Raw genomic sequence first — 20,419 nt, forward strand, 5'->3', positions numbered from 1 at the left:
TCTGAGGAATCACGTGTTCTGTTACATCACGTGGATGGCCGGGTGTGTGTGTGTGGCTTACCTGGGGAACACATGGCCCCAGGATGCACTATGGGAAGAAGGCGAGCCGGCGGAGGCAGTGTGATGCTTTGGCCAATGTTCTGCTGGGAAACCTTGGGTCCTCCATCATGTGGATGTTACTTTGACACGCTCCACCTACCTAAGCATTGCTGAGACCATGTTCAGCCTTTCATGGAAACGGTATTCTGGTGGCTGTGGCTCTTCCAGCAGGATAATGCTCCTGACACAAAGCACAAATGCTTCAGGAATGGTTTGAGGAGCACAACAACGAGTTTGAGCCTCCAAATTCCCCAGATCTCAATCCAATCGAGCATCTGTGGGATGAGCTGAACAAACAAGTCCGATCCATGGAGGACCCACCTCGCAACTTACAGGACTTAAAGGATCTGCTGCTAACATTTAGGTGTTAGATACTACAGCAGACCTTCAGAGGTATAGTGGAGTCAATGCCTCGACGGGTCAGGGCTGTTTTAGCAGCAAAAGGGGGACTAACACAATATTAGGAATATTATCATAATGTTATGCCTGATTAAACAAATTTCCATGACATTTTTTCTAAAACTTTTCAACGCCTGCGTTATTTTAAAATGATATGACTTTTCCTGTTTTTTAATGTTTGAACAAACCCAGACTTTAATTGAAATCTACAGACTCAAAGAGAACAAGTGTAAACAGAGACAATTTATGAAAAAATCATCAAAACCAAAATCATCAAATTGACCTGTGAATGAAACACTGGTTTTGCCTGTAGTGTCTTGTGTTCAAGGGCTCCAATGCACAGCATTATACTTTAAATAATCCAACAATTCAGTCAACTGATCGCTGATGAGGTGAACTGGGTGTTTTTTTAGATTCAGGATGTCATAGCACCACCTGTAATGTTCAGTAACATCTCTCCTTGACAGTAACACTTCACGTCAGACTCAGGCCCGAAAGCTCCAGCTCCTCTGGAAGGGCTGGAAAGGTTTCTTCAGCGTCAGGAACATCAGCTGAGGTTTGAGTCTCTGCGGCCTCTCTGGGAAAAGCGCCGCCTCACTCTCAGGGGTGGGAAAGCGTCTGCGGTAGATGTCAGGATGAGATCTCTGGAACTGACAGCAGAGAAAAAAAATCACACGGGGAAAATAAACAGATTTCACCACATTAAAATTGTGAAATACAGTCAAGTTGGTGTAAGAAAATATTGATACACGCGAGTATCGCGATATTTTGTTTGGCGATACTGGATCGATTCTCAAAAACACTGTATCAATATTTATATATTTATTTATTTAAATCCAAGATTTGTGGCTTTGTGTTCGGTTTAAACCACAGACTGTATAAAACCCTACCGCTAGATGGCACTGTTATTCTCAGAACGTTTCTGACGCAGCCGGATAAGCATAAGCTAAATGTGTGTGCATTAGCATTAGCAAACCTCACACGAAAGAATTATTCCGCTCCTGCGGTTAACAGAGCTGAAGTGTGGACTCATTTCGGTTTCAGCTACAAAGAAGCCAATAAGAAAATCGACAAGTCATTTTGTTAGCAAGAAGCGTTTCGATAGAATATACTAGCACATTTTCTCTTAGTAACAAAATAAATACATGTACACCAAAACTGACAGCGGTGGCAGCAGAACGAAAGCATCTGATCATAGCGATGTGGATATGATGACCAGCTCTGCAGTTCAGTAGCCTACTTGAAATGGCACTTTATACAATAGACTGCGTTAAAGAAAACAGCTTTACAGTTTTAAATATAAAACAAACAGTCATTCAGTCATGGAATGAACTGCACTTTCTGTTGCTAAATAGTTTACGTAGAAATTAAAAACTGCTATACTATGAACCTTTAAAGGTCCCGTTCTTTGCGACTCCATCTTTCAAACTTTAGTTAGTGTGTAATGTTGCTGTTAGAGCATAAATAATACCTGTAAAATTATAAAGCTCAAAGTTCAATGCCAAGCCAGATATTTTATTTAACAGAAGTTCCCTTTCAAAGCTTACAGCGAACGGCCGGTTTGGACTACACCGCTGCACTTCCTGCTGTAATGACGTCACTAGAACCGTCTGTTGACGAACCCTCCGCCCACAAGAACACGCAGATTCGGGGGCGTGGTCCTTTTGCTCTCGCAGGTCGAGAATAGGAAGCGTTGTTTTTGTAGAGTGTGTTTGTCGCCATGCCATTGAAACGCTGTTATTTTCATCCCGGAGTCAAATCACCTTTGTTTGGCCTTCCCAAAGACGCTGTACGAGATCAATGGCTACAGTTTACGGTTAACTCGGTTCCGGAAAATTATAATCACAATTTAAAACTATGTGCAGCACATTTTGCTGAGGACTTCTTCCTCAATCTCAATCAGTTTAATGCCGGATTCGCAGAAAGATTATTCTTAAAAGATGACGCAGTTCCCTCTTTGTCTGGAGAAGGCGTTGTTTATGGACCACAGCCGGTAAGTGTATTTGATTATTTAAGTTGGTCCGTTTAACAGTTTATGTAACTCATGACACAAAGTGCAACGCTGTTTAGCTTTGTTAACTAACGTTAGATGGTAATTGAAACTAATCCGAAAAACTTAGCATATAAAAGTGTAGTAATTCATTCAGACACCATCGATTGTTGGTGTGTGTAATGATCAGTTTAAACTCCTGAATAGACAGCTTACCATTCTGAAACATCCAGCAAAAGTCTTTCCTGAGCAGGTTGTAATCGATCCTCTTCGATATTCTCCAGGTCTGATTCCGGCTCAAATTGATAAGGCAATATAGACATTTTTGCAATAACATTGAGCGCGCATATCTACCCGTTATGATAAGAGGCGGGACCTTTCCGGGCAACGTGCTAAGCTGCTGTCCAATCACAGCGCGGGAAGCGCTGGCCCAATCAGAACTCGTTACGTGTTTCTGAAGGAGGGACTTCATAGAACAAGGAAATCATCAGGCCGTTTTTAGGACAGAGGAAACAGCGCTGTACAGATAAGTAAATTGCGTGAAAAATACTGTTTTTTTACACGCGAAACATGAACTGATGTTATATTGCACACTGTAAACATAATCAAAGCTTCGAAAACACACGGAGAACGGGACCTTTAAAACATGCATACATAAAGAATCCTGCAGTCACTTTACTATTTCCCTTTATTTAGATTGCACAAAATAGTGATTAGTGATATAAATTATACTGTATTAATTAAATAAAACAGTTACTTGTCATGTTTTATGCATATGGTTGTGTTCTTTATTCTTTTAAATTAATGTTTCTGAAAAAAATATTTTATTTTCTTACAATATCGCAATATATCATAACATAATCCCTGTATCGTGATGCGTATCGTATCGTATCGCCAGATTCTTGGCAATACAGCCCTACATTAGCCTTGAAGAACAACACACGGCTTGACATTTAAAGAAACATTCAGGGTAAAACATTCCAAGTTCTTTTTGCCATGGTCTGTAACTGTGATTTGCTTTCTGACCTAATGATAGTAATTCTTGATTGGTCAGGCTTATTGGAGTCTCTCAGTCCAAAAGTACGATTACCTGTTCAATGTGGTATGATTATAGCTAAGAAAGTTATCTTGCTTTTGTGGAAGAACAACACTAGGCCTCTCATTTCCGAAAGGCTAACTAGACTAACTTCTACAATACATCTGGAAAGAATTAGATACTCCATTTCCAGGAAAGCTGCACAATTTGACAAAATGTGGGAACCAGTTTTTACTTTTTTGTCGTGCCAGAAGTACTAATTATTTATTTAAACTTTTAAGATCTGTAATAATCCCCACATACTTCCCTACTGTAAAGTGGGCAAAAAACAGTATGCGACTAAAGAAGAGTGTCCAACTTTACAGTGATAAAAAGAGTAGGCAAAAAGTAACTGGATGACCTACTATATACACTGGGCAAAGTCAAAAATATTTTGTGGTCTTTTAATGGTCCTAACTATTTTAATGTCAAATCACTGTTCAGGAATTTAGCACAAGTAGTGTAAATTAAGTAACTTAGCACGAAATAGCCTTCCTCAACATGCAGACAGCTTTTCAGGGAGAAGAGTCAGTGTTTTCCACTCAATGGCTTCAAATGGCTGCAATATTCTCCTGTACTACAAAGCATTAAATTACTTTTTTTATAGAGCGTTAGCTCACATTCAATACTAGCAGGTAAAAAGTGTCTTGTGTTTCACTGTGATTCATCACTGCAAAAAAACTTACTTCTGTCTTTAATGATTTTCTGAGAAAGCAATGGCTTTTAAAGTAGTGCATTTGCTTACATTTTGCTAAATTCCTGACCAATAATTTGTGGTTAAGACAATTAAAAGCTGTTGGCCCAGTGTGCGTGTGTGTGTGTGTATACATATGTGTGTTTAGGTTTATATGTGTGATTATTTTGCAATAAACGTAATAGATATAATCAACTACTTTAAATAAATAGTCTTATCTTTTCTTGTTTTTAATTTGATTATGTTGGTTGCAAAGCTTTGTGGGATTGTTGCCTTTGTATTTTCGTCCAACTATCAAATACTTGTTTTGGTTCAAATAAATGTTTGTAATGTTATGAAGCACCTCGTAGCTGGATGGTTTGCTTCATGCCTTATAGCTCTTTGATGAGAACTTTTATAGATCAATATGGGAAAAATGTATGCAAAAAATACTTCTGGAACCAATGCTGCTGAAAAAGTGGGCTATGATGTACTCTATACTTTTCTGTATGTATTTACTAAGCGTGTTTTTTTGTGGCTCTTCTAGAACAGGTTTTCCTGCTTGAATGTTGATTATTTCCTCATATCCTCCATTGCTGCGGCTCCTCTTTTCCCAGTCTGTCAGTAACGCTCTGTTTAGTTCCTGTCTCTGTAAAGCCCCTCCTTCTGAAAAGCACCCTGTGCTCTGATTGGTCGACTGGAGCAGTGTGTTGTGATTGGTCAAGTGCTTTGAGTGTGTTTGGGAAATGTCCCGCCCCTTACCATAACCTCCAGTTTCAACACACTACTAACTAACTCAACCAGGCTCCGCCCCTTTATTCTGTGTATAAATTATTTAAATGAGGAATATTGTGACGTGATGGTTCCCGGAAGAAAACGTAAGACTACAATGGAGGCGTTTCAGGAGTTCAGAAACACTGATATAGAGGAGATCTCTCGTTGTAGGGACTTCAGAAACCTTTTTCATGCTCAAACATGAACAAATCCAAACAGTTTTTTTTCTGTGGAAATGAACAGCATGTCACAGATATTCCTTTATCACCGAACTGATGTCAAAAGAGTCCTTTCTAACCTGCTTCAGCTTCTTCTTCTTGTCTTTAATGGACATGTTCTTGTCTTGTATGATGCTCTCCAGCAGCTCCACGATGGCCCCCTGAGACGCAGAGACCCTCTGCTGCTCAAACTCCTCTCTGCTGATCTGCCTGCAGAACGAGTGAGCCGGAGACGCCACGGAGGTGTCTGTGTCCGCACCCGCGTACTTTATCTGGAAGAAACCAAAGCATGTGAGGAAATCCGAATAAGATGTCCATCACAAAACTCATTACACAAAAAATTCTTAAAGGGTTAGTTCACCCAAAAATGAAATGTATGTCATTAACTCCTCACCCTAATGTCGTTCCACACCCGTAAGACCTCCGTTCATCTTCACACACAGTTTAAGATATTTTAGATTTAGTCTGAGAGCGTATGCAAGTGTATGCACACTATACTGTCCATGTCCAGAAAGGGAATAAAAACATCATCACAGTAGTCCATATGAGACATCAGTGGGTTAATTAGAGTCTCTTGAAGCATCCGAAATACATTTGGGTCCAAAAATAACAAAAACTTATTTTACATCAATTTCATTTTTGGGTGAACTAACCCTTTAACAAACAACTTCTGACTTAAAAAATGTATTAATAATGTAAAAATTGACTAAGATTATAAAAGCTGTAGAAGTATGGTTCAGTGTTAGTTCATGTTGAATAATTTAGTTAACGCCTGTTAACAAATTAAACCATATAGTAAAGTGTGACCCAATTTTTCTGTGCACAATGATAATATTTTGTAATTTTTTTATTTTGATTCTTTTATTCTGATATAACCATGGTTTTGTAGACAGGCAACAATAAAATGTATCTACAACAATTATTACATTAATTCCAGTGTTGGGTGTAATGCATTATTTAAAAAAGTAAAAGTAAAGTATGGGATTCCTCTTAGTTTTACTGTAATCTAATTTGTTCTTCTGATATAATTGCATTAAATACTGTATAGTAGTGTTGTAGTCAAGACCACCTAAACCGAGACCAAGTCGAGACCAGACCAGTGTGTGCCGACACTAAGACAAGACCAAGACTTTGTGGGGTTGAGACCAAGACAAGACCATCACTCTTTAAAATCATCTAAAACATACATATCTACTTTCTGAGAAATTACTTCTATTTAGTGAATAAATGTAATTACAATAGTAAGACATTAGCGCTGATATCAATCAAACCACTGACAATAAAATGAATGGCACAGAAGTTGCATCTGAATTGGTACAATTACAGCTTCATAAATAATATTTTATGAGAAGTTGATTAGAAATTAATTTAACATTAAAACATTAACATATCTTAACATTCATAGAATAATTTATTCAACCGATTTGTTCAAAGCAGCTGATCCATTTAATAACAAAACGTTGCCAAATTAGCACAGTTTAAAATTTGTCATTTAATAATAACTTCTTTGTTTGAACGTTTATATGAATCAATATCATTTGCAATCCCGCTTATATTCATGAAAACATCTCTCTATATGCTGTAATAAAACAAAAACTACATATCAGAATTTTTTGGTCATGTATATAAATTTAGGGCATTTTTGAGACAATGCTGCATTTTAAGCAATACGTTTTACATCAAATCACATCAATGATGTTAAATCCGACAATGCACCAGCAATTAAGTGATCTCCTTGCAGCTGTGGTCTTGAGATCTTTGAACTTCTAAGTTCAAAACCAAGACGGCCGAGTACAAATGCGGTCAAGACCGAGACAAGACCTTCAAAAAATGGACTTCAGACCAGTTTCGAGTACGACAACACTACTGTATAGAGAGACTATAGAATAATTACATATAAAACAACAATTTAACATCAAAATTTAACATCTAATGTTTTTTAATGTAATAATTTATGCAATTTTTTATTATTTATTTGAAAGATTTGAAAGAGCAGTTTCATGTCTATCCTTCTATTGTTGTTATGGGATTTAGAAAGGAAATAATTGTCGGATCAATTCTAGTCAGAATATGAGTCTGAAGCTGCCGAACCAGGAAAGACATCAATTGGATTGACTTACAACCAATCAGAGCAACGAAGGGACGCATTGTCAAATGTCAACAGAGTTCAACTGCACTGTGTTGCCAAGTCCGCATTTTTTCCGCGGGTCAAAGCGACTATTATGTGATATATAGACCCATGAGTGTGAATTTTAGCAGGCAACCTTACCAAACTAACACACATTTTATCCCCCAAACGCAATTTTTTCCCCGGAGAACCCCCCAAGAAGCTATTAGGGCTAGTTGGCGCTTTTTGTTGTAAAAACTTGGCAACCCTGTCTGCACGCGCGCTGAAATCAGGCTGGAATACACGATCTTTGCCAGTGTTGTAAAATAATTTAATGATACACAGAGTACTTACCCAACATGATCATCATTTTTGAGAGAAATAGTGAAGGTGAATGCAGATACAAACAAGCTCTCCGTTTAGGATTCAAACAAATATAATCCAAGCCCCTTTGATGACGTGCATGATTATGTTACTGTTGATCATCTGTCCGTCATCGTCTAAAGCCCGCCCTGATGATTTCATTGGTCCGAACAGTTTCTGTTCGGGGATAATTACTCCTCTATGGAGCAAGGCCAGACCGAATTGCCTGACCTAAAAATGTTGTGGGCAGGGCTAAATTCGGCTGGCATCCAGGCTAACTTTTTAGAGCAACATGTCCTCAGACCAATACGCCTATATAGGTCGCTTGTCACTTCTTTGAAATTCGACCCATAGGAGCGTTTACTAAAGTTGCACCCCTATCGGCAATATTTTAATTAATTAAATATGACGCACAGGAGCGTTTTCTAAAGTTGTGCTCCTATTGACAGCAGGACACTTCATAGTCCTGCAACGGGTCGGGTACCTGCGGAAAAGTGGCTAAAACGGCTGGATTGGGACATTTATAAAATTCACGGGCGGGGATATTAACTCTGTGCGGGCAGGTAGTAACGCGGATGAAAAATATGTGCAATATTTCTGTGGCGAGGTGGACGAGCGAGAAAGCGAGCGAGACAGGGGCGTGATTGTGAATGAGCGTCGCCTGCGAGCCACACCGGTCTCGAGTCCTCTGAGGGAGCTCGAGGCATATAAGGACGAGCGACATCAATAAAGGACGAGAGATCACCAGACCTGGATTTGACGTTGAGTTGTGTTTACGTTTTATCGTGTGTGTGTGTGTGTGTGTGTGTGTGTGTGTGTGTGTGTGTGTGTGTGTGTGTGTGTGTGTGTGTGTGTGGCCGTTGTCCGTGAGGGGCTGCCCGCTTTACTTTCGTTTTGTTTGGTTAAAGTCTTTTAAATGTTCGCCAGTTCCCGCCTCCTTCTTCCTCCCTCGAACATACTGTATTACAATTTCGTACACACACACAACGAGATGCCATTTGACCGTCACGTCACCACCACTGCGACAGTGTGACTTTTGTTGATGCCTCTCGAAGCCCAGATGGAGCGAGCGTTGCAGGAATAGCAATGTGTGAAGTAAAAGTAAAGTTGGTGAGAGGAGTTTATGAAATTGTTGACAGTGAGTCTTTAAAGGCACCGCCTGTTTCATTAGCCATGGCGCTGTTGATGTTGAGGGATGCAAAATAAAAAATAAAGCATTTTAATTTGAATGATTTTAGCGTGTGTGATTTATCGTGGGCACGGGTCAGGTAACGGGCCAAATATTAACGGGTCTGGGCGGGTGCGGATTTAATTTTGATATTTTCACGGGTCGGATCTGGTGCTAAACCTTGCGGGTATGGGCGGGTCTCCAAAAATGGACCCGTGCAGGACTCTGGGACACTTTTATTTTAAAGCATTTCTCTTTTATCTGCTTAATATTTCAGGTTTTGCATAGCTCAGTTAGTAAAGCATTGCACTATACAACAACAACATGTGATCATACGATCGTGAGTTCGATCCCATGGAACATGTACTCATAAAGTGTGTATGATCTATAAATCACTGGGCAGGTTTAGGGATGGGGTGGGTGTAGTTGTAAATTAAAAAAAATATTTTTGCTAAATGGAAATATGACAAAATGGTGGTAAAAAGTTTTGGTTGTTAAAGACAGTCATACGTCAGTTCATGACGTCAGATGTAACACGACACTCATTATTTTTACCCCAGCTAGAGGGCGCATGCTTTTAAAACGTAAATGTAGGTAATATTAGTCGTAATAAGGCGCTTGAAAAACGACCTATAGAGTTTTTTTGGAGGACAGGGTGTTTAAGAGAGTAATTAGTACAGTAATCTAATTACACTGGTGAACATTAGTAATTAGAGTAATTAGATTAACTTACCCAACACTGATTAATTGCCGCTTATTATTCTGTTTCTTTCAGAAATAGATAAATATGCCGTTTCATATTTCCAATCAGTTATCAAGCATGTAATGAATGATGTGGGACACTGACCTGAGCTCTTCTGAGGTGGGACAGATGCTCCTCAACAGATTTTCGCAGGTTGGACGGCACCTTTAGCACACTTTCGTGGTTATCAATCATAAACGTGACCAGCTTTGTAGCCAACAGCTCATCCAAGTCCACCTCATCCGCAGATCCCAGAATGCACCGCGAGAAGGTCTGGACCATCTGCACAAGGAACAGAGCGTGTGAAAGCTGCTTGTCCAATCTAGTGAACGCTGAGCTGTATTAAATGAACATTAGTGACGTTCTCTATCTGAGGAGGTGAGTGAGTTACCAGAGTTCGTGCTCCTATGGTGTCGTTCAGCGGAGGGAGTGAGGGGTTGGAGCAGACTTTAGCCATCAGACGCATTAACAGCTGCAGTTTACGGCGATTGGCTGGAGGAAGCAGAAGACAGCAGACCTGCAGCGCTTCAACCGCAACCGCCTGCCTCTGCAGGAGACCTGCGTGAGGAACCCCGAAATAACAAACATCTCTTATACGAATTCTGAGCCTAGCTGACGTGGTCATACTCATTTCGAGTCAGAATATGAGTCTGATGCTCCATTGGGCTGTGATTATGGGGCGTGTTTCAACCGAATCAGGAAAGACCTCGATTGGACAGACCTACAACCAATCAGAGCAACGGAGTGACGGATAACGTTAGTTGTCAAATGTCAACAGAGCTCAACTGCACTGTGTTGCCAAGTCAGCGTTTTTTTCCCGCGGGTTGTTTTCCATGTCCGCGGGTTAAAGCAACCTCAATTATGTGATTTATAGACCCAGGAATGACAATTTTAGCAGGCAACCTTGCCAAAATAACACATTTTACCCCCCAAACGGCATTTTTTTCCCGGAGAACCCCAGAGAAGCTATTATTTTAGGCTAGTTGGCGGGTTTTGTTGCAAAAATTTGCCAACCCTGTCTGCACACACGCATCTATGGATCGAGGCCAGACCGAACTGCCTGACCTAAAAATGCTGTGGGCGGAGCTAAGTTCGGCTGCCATCCAGGCTAAATTCAGAGCCTAGTTGATATGAATCCCTAGACTGGGTAAACCCAGCCTGATCTGCTGGCAATTTAATTCTTGATTTAATTTAAAGCGTCTGTCCATAAAGACAGATGAGCGAAGTTTGGTGTGGAGGAACTAGATTGGGTAAACCCAGCCTGATCTGCCGGCGATTTGATTTCGCCCAGCAACTCAGTCTGGAAACCTGTTTATTTATTTCTACTGCTTCTGTTAAACTTTAGTGGGAACCAACCACAGACTGGCTTATCCACCTGCTGGCACGCTATTGGCGGGTTTAAAACAATGACGTATAGAGAAGCTATGGGTTGTTGCCTGTTGATCTCGCCTCTTGTGGTCTGATTAGTTAAAGGACTGTCCAATTGCATAAAGAGTCGTTTAATTTATGCTCGTTTATCACAGCCTTGTGGAGTAGAAAATACAGAGCAGACTCACCAGACCAATATTCAAACTTAAATCCCTATATATTAACAATAAAATAAAGTATTACACACACACATACACACACACAAACAATCATTTAAAAGTTGGAACTTTTATTTGATCAAAAATACAGTAAGAATAGTGAAATATTATCACAATTTAAAGCTGTTGTCCGTAATTTTTTCTGTGTTCAAGATTTACAAAAAATGTATAGTAGGTATACTGGTATGGTACCGCTGCGGAGGAGCACAGTCCCTGTGTGACTCGCCATAGACATAAACATAGAGAAGTAGCTCCGGCTACAATGTTCTTCCGCAAGACGCATGCAGTTCATTAACCGCTAGAGTGCGAAAAGATAGGGACTGCCGCTTTAAAATAACGGTTTTCTATGTGAATAAATATAATTCATGTGTATAATATATACAGGGTTCCCACCTTACTTCAGGGATCATTTTCCAGGACATTTTTAATTTGACTACAGCGAGACTAAAAGACAAGGATCACACCCTTACGTAATATATTGCTCTCTACGTTTTTAAAAGGCGTACAGTTTATTGCCATGATTTAAGTAGAAAACAGTTTTTAATATAAGCTCTTAATCATACATTATGACTAAGGAAGCTTGTTTACGCTACATAATAAAAAATAAAAAAGGGTAATTGCAACTTTTTATCTTGCTTTCTGAATTTTCAGATATTCCCCCCTCAGAATTAGACTTTATAACTCATAATTCTGAGACAAGAAGTAAGATTGCAAGAAACAAACTCACAAACTCAAGAAAGAAAGTCAGAATTTTACCATTTTGACTTTATAACTCAATTATAAAGTCAACTGAGTTTAAATCAATATGTAAACTCATAATTGCCAGGTTTTTTTTTTAAATAGGGAGATAAAAAGTTTCTGCAACCAATGGTAATTGTTTTGGGCCAGTGATAAACGCTTCGTTTTTAACTTTTAAAAAAAATTACGTTTTAAAATAAAAATGTTTTTACAGGACATTTGACATTTTCTCTCATTTTTCATGTGTTTTTCAGGACAAGTGGGAACCCTGTATATAGTAAAGTGTAGTTTATTCCTGTGATCAAAGCTGAATTTATCATTATTACTCCAGTCTTCAGTGTCACTAATCCTTCACTAATCATTCTCAGATGATTATCAGATTGTTCGATGATCAACACACATTTATGATTATTATCAATGATGAAAACAGTTTATTTTTTGTGGAAACTGTGATACATTTTATCAGGATTCTTTGATGAATAGAAAGTTCAAAAGAACAGCATTAATTTGAAATAAATACAAAATTGAAGCATTATAAATTGATTTACTGTCACTTTTAAATTAGTTTAATGCATCCTTGCTGAATAAAACTATTAATATTTTTGGAAAAAAGTACAAAAAAAAACAATACAAAAAAAATACAAAAAAATATATGACCCCAAACTTTTTTATCAGTTTTGTATATATAAAATAAATGAATATATATGTATACACAATATTACAAAAATTATTTTAAAGATTTTTTGAGACATAGTTATTACTTAATCCTAAAAATATAAAAATAGACGAGTATGAGCTGAAAAAAAGGTACTGCATGCATCACTGATCGTGGGAATAACTTGTAACTCACCCAAAATACTGACAAATATTTCATACAGATGGAACGTCAAAAGTGGTTCCTTCAGTCTCTGGAAATGTTCCGCGACTGTCCTGAAGACGTCCCTCTCAAATCCTGGATACATGGGCTGCCTGGTGTCACTGCCATTGGGCCCTAAAGACGACGCCAATTCAGAGATGCATAAACCGTTATAAAACAGACCAAAATCTAAAGTGGGTAAAATACATGCATACAGACAGCATATTTAATTCACATTAAAGGGTTAGTTCACCCAATAATGATAATTATTTCATTAATTACTCCCCCTCATGTTGTTGGACACCCGTCAGACTTTCGTTCATCTTCAGAACACAAATGAAGATATTTTAGTGTAAAGCTGAGAAAGGCTTCAGATAGGCCTCCAGTGGTCTCGGACATGAACTCAGGCGATAGCGGCGCTCCTCCTCTTCCGGGTCATGAACGGTGGAGCTGCGGCATATTCTCGCGCATGCGTCGAGTTCACGTCAATAACTTGGTGGATAAAGTCGTTATTTTGATTTTTGTGCGCACAATAACTATTTTCGTCGCATTGTAAAATGATTGTAGAGCCGCTGAAGTGAGATGGGCTTTGTGTCGATGTGTTTAGTGCCTTTATGGGTCTTGTGAGTGGGAATGTGCTGAATGCCAATGGAGGCCTATCTGAAGCCTTTCTCAGCTTTACACTAAAATATCTTCATTTGTGTTCTGAAGATGAACGAAGGTCTGACGGGTGTCCAACGACATGAGGGACAGTAATTAATGACAGCATTTTCATTATTGGGTGAACTAACCCTTTAATATGGCAAGCAGCTTGACAACCTATAGATAGACTAATGAACTATTAGGGATGCACCGACAGGATTTTTTCAGGGCCGATACCGATTTTAATAAACAATTACTGCTCGATTCCGATACTTGTAACTTGTCCTCTTATTTGAAATTTTGTAGTTAAAATAGATCATGTTTTAAATCAACAAAATAAAAATAAAAAACCTTCCATTAACTTAACTTCCATTAGCCTACTAGCTAGTTTATTGCAGCATTATCAAATAATTTCTAATAAACATAGACTGGATCCATTTAACATTCAGCAGGCCAACATAAATACAACAGAACAGAATGAAATAAACGGTGCTTTTTAAGTAGGTTTATATTAAATAATACGGCATATTCTTCACTGTATAAATTAAAAGCATATTATTATTATTACGTAGCTAAATTCTACTCTAGGCGGAAACATTAATCCTGTCACAATTACTTTCTTAAACTGAACTTCAAGTTCCTGTGTGTGTTTATGATATGACAATAGATTTCATATAGATTTTGATAGATAATAAACCATCGTTTTTTGCTATATCAGCCTTTTTCATGCTATAGCCGATATGCCGATGGTGATAAATTGTTCAAAAATCAGCTGATAAATATCGATGCATCCCTACTATCAATGATTAATTATTGAGCAGTAGTGTCTTTGACTTGAATCTGTATGACAGCAGGTCATCAGTCACTCACAGTTTGCCAGGCATTTCATTGCAGATAACACCCAATGAGGCACGTCTTCTACAGAAAGAAAGAGATCTGTCAGAAATGAGCTATGAGAGCATTTATTTGATTTTATGTCAAAATATAACCCTTGCTCACCTGTTTTGTTCTTCAGGACAACAATGCCCTGCTTATTAACTCCAAACACGTTGTGAACGATGTGCTTCGGGCTCATAAGTTTGGCATCTAGAACCCCGTCCAGAGACTGGAGACCCAGAACCGCCTGTAAGCTAATGAGACAGTTATCTTGTCTGTAGTCCTGCCATTATTTCCTTGACTGAGCTGTCATGTCGTCCTATTGGCTGCTTTGGTTTTCACACAAAGGAACAGTTGGCTAAGTGATTAGGAGAAGAAAGTCTTACTTCAGCAATTAAAACAAACAAATGAAACACAAATTTGATGTTTATCTTAAGTCAGTATCATTGAATATCAGCAGAAAAGTCATTGGTTAATAAAGTGCGATTAAATCCATAAAGTATATTTGTCTCATTTGAAGATTGGATTTATATTTGTTTTGCAGGGACTCATTTATGAGGCCAAGTGTAAACCGTTTTAACTAATCAGATCAGATCAGTGAAAACACATGACCAGGTAGATGCTTACTGTGCTAGTGTCATTGATTTCCATATCTGGTCCACGTGTTTCGGGGTTAACTCCGTCCTCCGGATTAACCGGCATTCAGGCACCTCACCGATGGCGATACTGTGCCTCTTATTCCACGACTCGGAATTCTAAGAGCAAAATAAAAATATATACAAAATTTAAAAACATTTCAAAACTATTGCTCAGTAGGGTTAACCTTGTAAATGACACATTTCTAACCCTCTGGTTCTCTTCGTTTAGGGGTTGCATTGGTTGTCTCCCAGGTCATAAGTGACCGGACACCTAAAAATTAAACTTCCTCCACCCCAGTAAAACCAATGCAATTTTTTTTTTCAATAATATTTTTTCGTTTTAATTTTGTATTTTGAGAATATCTGATGGTATTTTTTTTATATTTAAGCAATAATTATGGTCTATTTTTGCTATAGAATTTTTTTTATTATTGTAATTTTTTCATTATTATTATTGCAGTATTTCAGGTTAAAAAAGAAACTAGGCCTTTAAAATAAAAATATTTGAAGGCAGATTAGCACCCACTTTTGGAATTGTTTAAGAAATTATGCAACCATGGGTGTAAATCCACTTTTTTTTTTAGATGGATTTGAATATATATTTAAAACATCTCAAAGACTTTTTTTTTTTTTTTTTATGTTAGAAATAGTGTTTTTTTTTCTGTGAATTTTTGTGTTTTTGCAGATTTCCCATTAATTTCCTATGGTGGTCATTTTTGAACAAAGAGCACAAGTAGGAGTATTTTTGTGTGTTTACATAACTAATGCTAGAAAAGTCACCAAGTTTTTTAATTTTCAGATGAAGCTGTGATTTTAAAAAATTCAAAATGTGGTTCAGGGGTTCAGTTTTTGTGTGTGTGTGTGTGTGTGTGTGTGCGTGTGTGTATGTGTGTGCGGGAGTGGATGTATTAATATCACACTCTTGATGTTTTAGAGTGTCACCCATTTACTGCTATGTACTTTTTTTAGCATTGTGGCCGATTTGTAGATTGTACACACAAATATTCAGAGAATTTTTGTGTTTTTGCCAATTTCCCATTTATTTCCTATGGTCGGTCATTTTTGACCGAAGACAATGAACGCTACTTTTTTTTTAACGACCAATTAGCATGCTCGACTCATGATCTTAAATGCTAGAAAAGTCACCAAGTTTCATATCATTCCGATGAAGCAGTGATTTTTAACATTTCAAAACTGGTCCGAAATGAACGAAGTGCACCAGAGGGTTAAGAGGACACAGTATCCACAGCCAAACGTCCTCTTACCATAAGAGGCTTCATGGGGATCTTCTCCGGCACTGAAACCTCCTCATAGTCGTCCCAATGTGGGATTCTGGGAACGGAGCGGTGATCTCTGACAGGTGGACGCACAGGAACAGGCTTCAGCGGTGATTGTGGAGGAAATCTGACAAATTTAAAGCATTTATTAATAATTCATTTGAAATATGAAACAAATTTTTTATTGTTATAATGCAACATATACTACCATTCAAAAGTCTGGAGTCGGTAAGATTTTTCTTGATCATAAATCCCAATGATTAGTGAAGGATCATATGACACTGAAGACTGGAGTAATAATGATAAATTCAGCTTTGATCACAGGAATAAATTACACTTTACTATAGATTTACATTGAAAACAGTTATTTTAAATTATTATAATATGTCCCTATTTTTACTTTATTTTTGATCTAGTCAACGCAGCCTAGGTGAGAAGAAGCTTCTTCTTTTAACAAGAAAAACCTTTACCAAACCCCAAAATTATGCATAGTAGAGTATATATATTTAAATTAAATGTTGCTGTTTATTTTTTAAAGCGCTTTATTTGAGGTATCAAAATTAGCACATTAAAGGTGCGCTATGCAACTTTCCGTCCACTGAAGGTCGCCTATTCTAAACAAATGTGTAGTTTGATGACGCAAAGTTTGAGCGCAGTATCTTGGGAGATGTGGTCTTCACCTCACAGCCGGTGGAAAATAGGACTCGGGCAGAAATCATGTTCATGGATGCGGTTATTAACGTTGCTGTAATGTGAAGCAGAGCAGGAGCGAGTGTTGAGGAGCTGAGCACGGCTGCTGGAGCGATTGTTACACAAATACCCGCCTCGCGGGCACTGGGACTTTTATTATGACGGGACACATTTGCCGGGCGCCCGCACTGATCCGCTCTTCCGGTTATGATTATGAGGTAATGCAGCTCTGTTTATCATATTAGATACATTTAAGTGTGTTTAAAATGATGTTATGACACCAGACACGCCCCTTAAAATAGAGCGTTCCAACCAGAGGGCTAAAATCAGGGTAGGAGAAATACCTTTTATTTCTAAATTTTGACCATTTTTGATGTAAAAAGCATTCAAACATTATAAGTGCACCCCAAGAAACATCATAAAACAGCGCAGTATATGATCGCGTTAATAAACAAGAAAATAAAGGCATTTATGAAAGATTCTTCAGAATCACCGGTATAGGTGCCCGTTGTCCTCAAAGTCCTCTCTACCAAACCGTCCTTTGACGTCCTCGAAGACATGATTTTTGAGGAATTTCCGGAGTAACTGGAGCGTTTGGTAGCGCGTCACCTCTGGCCCGAAGTTCTGGTTGTGTCTGAGCAAATCGTGGAGGAAGTCGACAGCCTCGGCTCCTGAGAAACTGTGATCGTAGCTCCTGAAATGAGCCCAGTGACGTCTGACCGGCATTCCACCCCGGAAGAGCTTGATGGTCTCATTCCACTGGAGAAAAAGAGAAGACATTTCAGGTTTAATGCTGGTTTAGCTTGTTGAGAGATGGTACATCATTGTCACAATGTTGTGGTATTTCAGGGTTTCTGCAGAGCTTTTAAAATCAAATCTAATACTTTTTAAGACCTGCACAAATAAAATTAATAACACATGCCGTTACAAGCCTGCTGCAATAATCAATATATTGATATATAGCTTACAGAGACTTCCACCATCAGCTCTGTTTTCTGTTCAGAAAAGCTTTCATGTGTTGATTGTTTGTATTATTCTAAATTTGAACTTTTTATTCATTTTTTTGTTATTTTTCCCTTTTCCATTGTTGCACTTTGAGGTTCTTCTGAATGAAAAGTGTGTTATAAATAAAATCTATTATTATTATTGTTATTATTATTATTATTATTATTATATCGCACAATATACAGTATGTCCATGACCTCAATCATTTTTGGCGATGCAATATATCGGCTATTATGTTTACATGATAATGAATGTCACCAACATTTTACTGGATTGTGCTGTCATCTTGTATGTTTTCCGTGATGGAGGTGAAAGTGTTTCTTGAGCAGTTCCTTCACACACAGAGTCGTTATTATCGACAGGTGAAATAAAGGCAGCATTTAAGGCATTATAGTGTTTTCTTGACAACTACTGAAGTTTGGAAGAATAAGCCCAAATGGACTCGATCCCCACATATACAATGTCAACGCAGATGAAGAGTTAAAGCCATTTCACAAGAGAAAATGTTTATTTAGTATTTATTCATTTTTTTCCCTTTTTTATTTAGGATAATATATTTTTAACCCCTAATTTCCATGATCTAAAAAATTAAAAGGTTTTCATTTGAAAGGGTTTAGGTCTACTTGCATTATTGTTATATTAGTATTAGAAATTCAGTGGCATAAAATGACAAATATTGTTTATTGCAATTATTTCTGGGACGGTATATCGCGAAACAACAAGTATTTATTGTGTGGCCTACCCATACACTTTAAACTAAATCTCTAACTATTTAAACTTGCAGTTGAATATGTGACCCAAGCCTGTTTAATAAGTAAATTAAACAGGCTTGGGCCACATATTCAACTGCAAGTTTAAATCTTCAAGACATGTTGTATTCAGTATTTACTAAATGTACTGAAATCAGTTTATATTCTTATCAGAACTCAGTTTAAGATATTTCATATTAAGTCTGACAGCGTATCTAAGTGTATGCACACTATACTGTCCATGTCCAGAAAGGGAATAAAAACATCATCACAGTAGTCCATATGAGACATCAGTGGGTTAATTAGAGTCTCTTGAAGCATCCAAAATACATTTGGGTCCAAAAATAACAAAAACTACGACTTTATTCAGCATTGTCTTCTCTTCCGTGTTTGGTTTTCAATTTTCAACGGTTATGAATCAGCTTACTGATTGATGATTTGGATCGCTAATGTCATGTGATTTTTGACATGCAATCAGAGTTATGAATCAATTAGCTGGTTCAAATCTTTATTTAAGGATTGAAAACAAACACGGAAGAGAAGACAATGGTGAATAAAGTCGTAGTTTTTGTTATTTTTGGACCCAAATGTATTTTGGATGCTTCAAGAGACTAATTAACCCACTGATGTCTCATTTGGACTACTGTGATGATGTTTTTATTCCCTTTCTGGAGAGAAATCTTCACCTTTTCTAAAGAGAATGCAGGGGGGAAAAATGTAACAACTGAGCCCTGGAAATTATTTAATACAACTCCGCTTGTGTTTGCCTGAAAGAAGAAACTCATATACATGACTTAAGGGGGTTAATTATGGGAATTTTATTTTTTTAGGCGAACTATCCCTTAAATGATCATTCTTAAGCATCTTGAATTTTCAGAAATGTTATTCTTAAATATGCAACTGAGAAATTATAAATAAGCATCAATTTGCATACATGATCAAAAAGATTCTGAAGAATGGATAAAGCCATTCAACAGAAGAAAAAAACATTTTGGTGTCATGAGAATTTTTACAGAAGACTGTCCTTTTAAATTTCTCCAATCATAAAATTACTGTCAACAGTTATGTTTAGATACATACACGTGTTAAGTAAAACCCTTCAGAATATAGATAGAAATAAAACTGATTTGTACGCAAGGGCAGGAGAGGAATAAAAGGCATGTATTGTAATCGAAAGTCATAAGAAAACAGATATAGTTTATTAAAACAATTGCTGTTAGACAGAAAAACAAAACTATGCAAGCAAAACAGCCAAAAGTGCACACAAATAAACTTTGCTTCTTTTGTTTATTAGTACTACTTATGATTGTGTGGCCTTATATTATTGTAATATATTTTAACAAACAGTTAAGAGACACTAAAGTACTTAAAATACACCAAATCGGCGTTAAGAGATTCAATCGGCGACTCAAAAAACAAAACAAAAACAAGTCTTACCAATTTCGTCGCCCTGTAAGGCCCAGGTCCAATCATTTTGCCATCCATTTAAGCCCTATTACGTTTTAATAGCGTATTATTTATCCATTTATTGCGTTTGTATCTGTTAACATCTCCACGCCAGTTAAGTAACTTTTGAAAACCGAAACGTTCCTGAACATGATGTGATTGGCGCACGAAAGCAACCACGTGATGCATTTACCAAATATGGGCATCAGCGTGACCCGGGCTGACAGGGTGCAGTATGGGAGGTGTAGTTTAACTGCGCGGTTTAATGTACACATAATGAAAAGCACAAGAACACAAAGATAGTAACA

General features: G+C 37.7%; 1 protein-coding gene across 1 annotated transcript; it reads right to left on the bottom strand.

Annotated features, from left to right (window-relative positions):
• Nucleotides 1–772: 772 nt before the first annotated feature.
• Nucleotides 773–20,263, bottom strand: depdc1b (DEP domain containing 1B). Its single transcript, XM_067433609.1, has 11 exons — nt 20,103–20,263; nt 17,405–17,670; nt 16,210–16,348; nt 14,934–15,061; nt 14,430–14,560; nt 14,301–14,348; nt 12,783–12,923; nt 10,000–10,166; nt 9,714–9,890; nt 5,309–5,500; nt 773–1,148 (listed from the first exon to the last, which is right to left on the bottom strand). The coding sequence occupies exons 1-11, from the start codon at nt 20,148–20,150 to the stop codon at nt 984–986; spliced, it is 1,602 nt and encodes a 533-aa protein (XP_067289710.1). The 5' UTR covers nt 20,151–20,263; the 3' UTR covers nt 773–983.
• Between the last annotated feature and the right edge of the window lie 156 nt (nt 20,264–20,419).

Source organism: Pseudorasbora parva, chromosome 23 (genome assembly GCF_024679245.1).
Source record: "Pseudorasbora parva isolate DD20220531a chromosome 23, ASM2467924v1, whole genome shotgun sequence".
Taxonomy (NCBI): domain Eukaryota; kingdom Metazoa; phylum Chordata; class Actinopteri; order Cypriniformes; family Gobionidae; genus Pseudorasbora; species Pseudorasbora parva.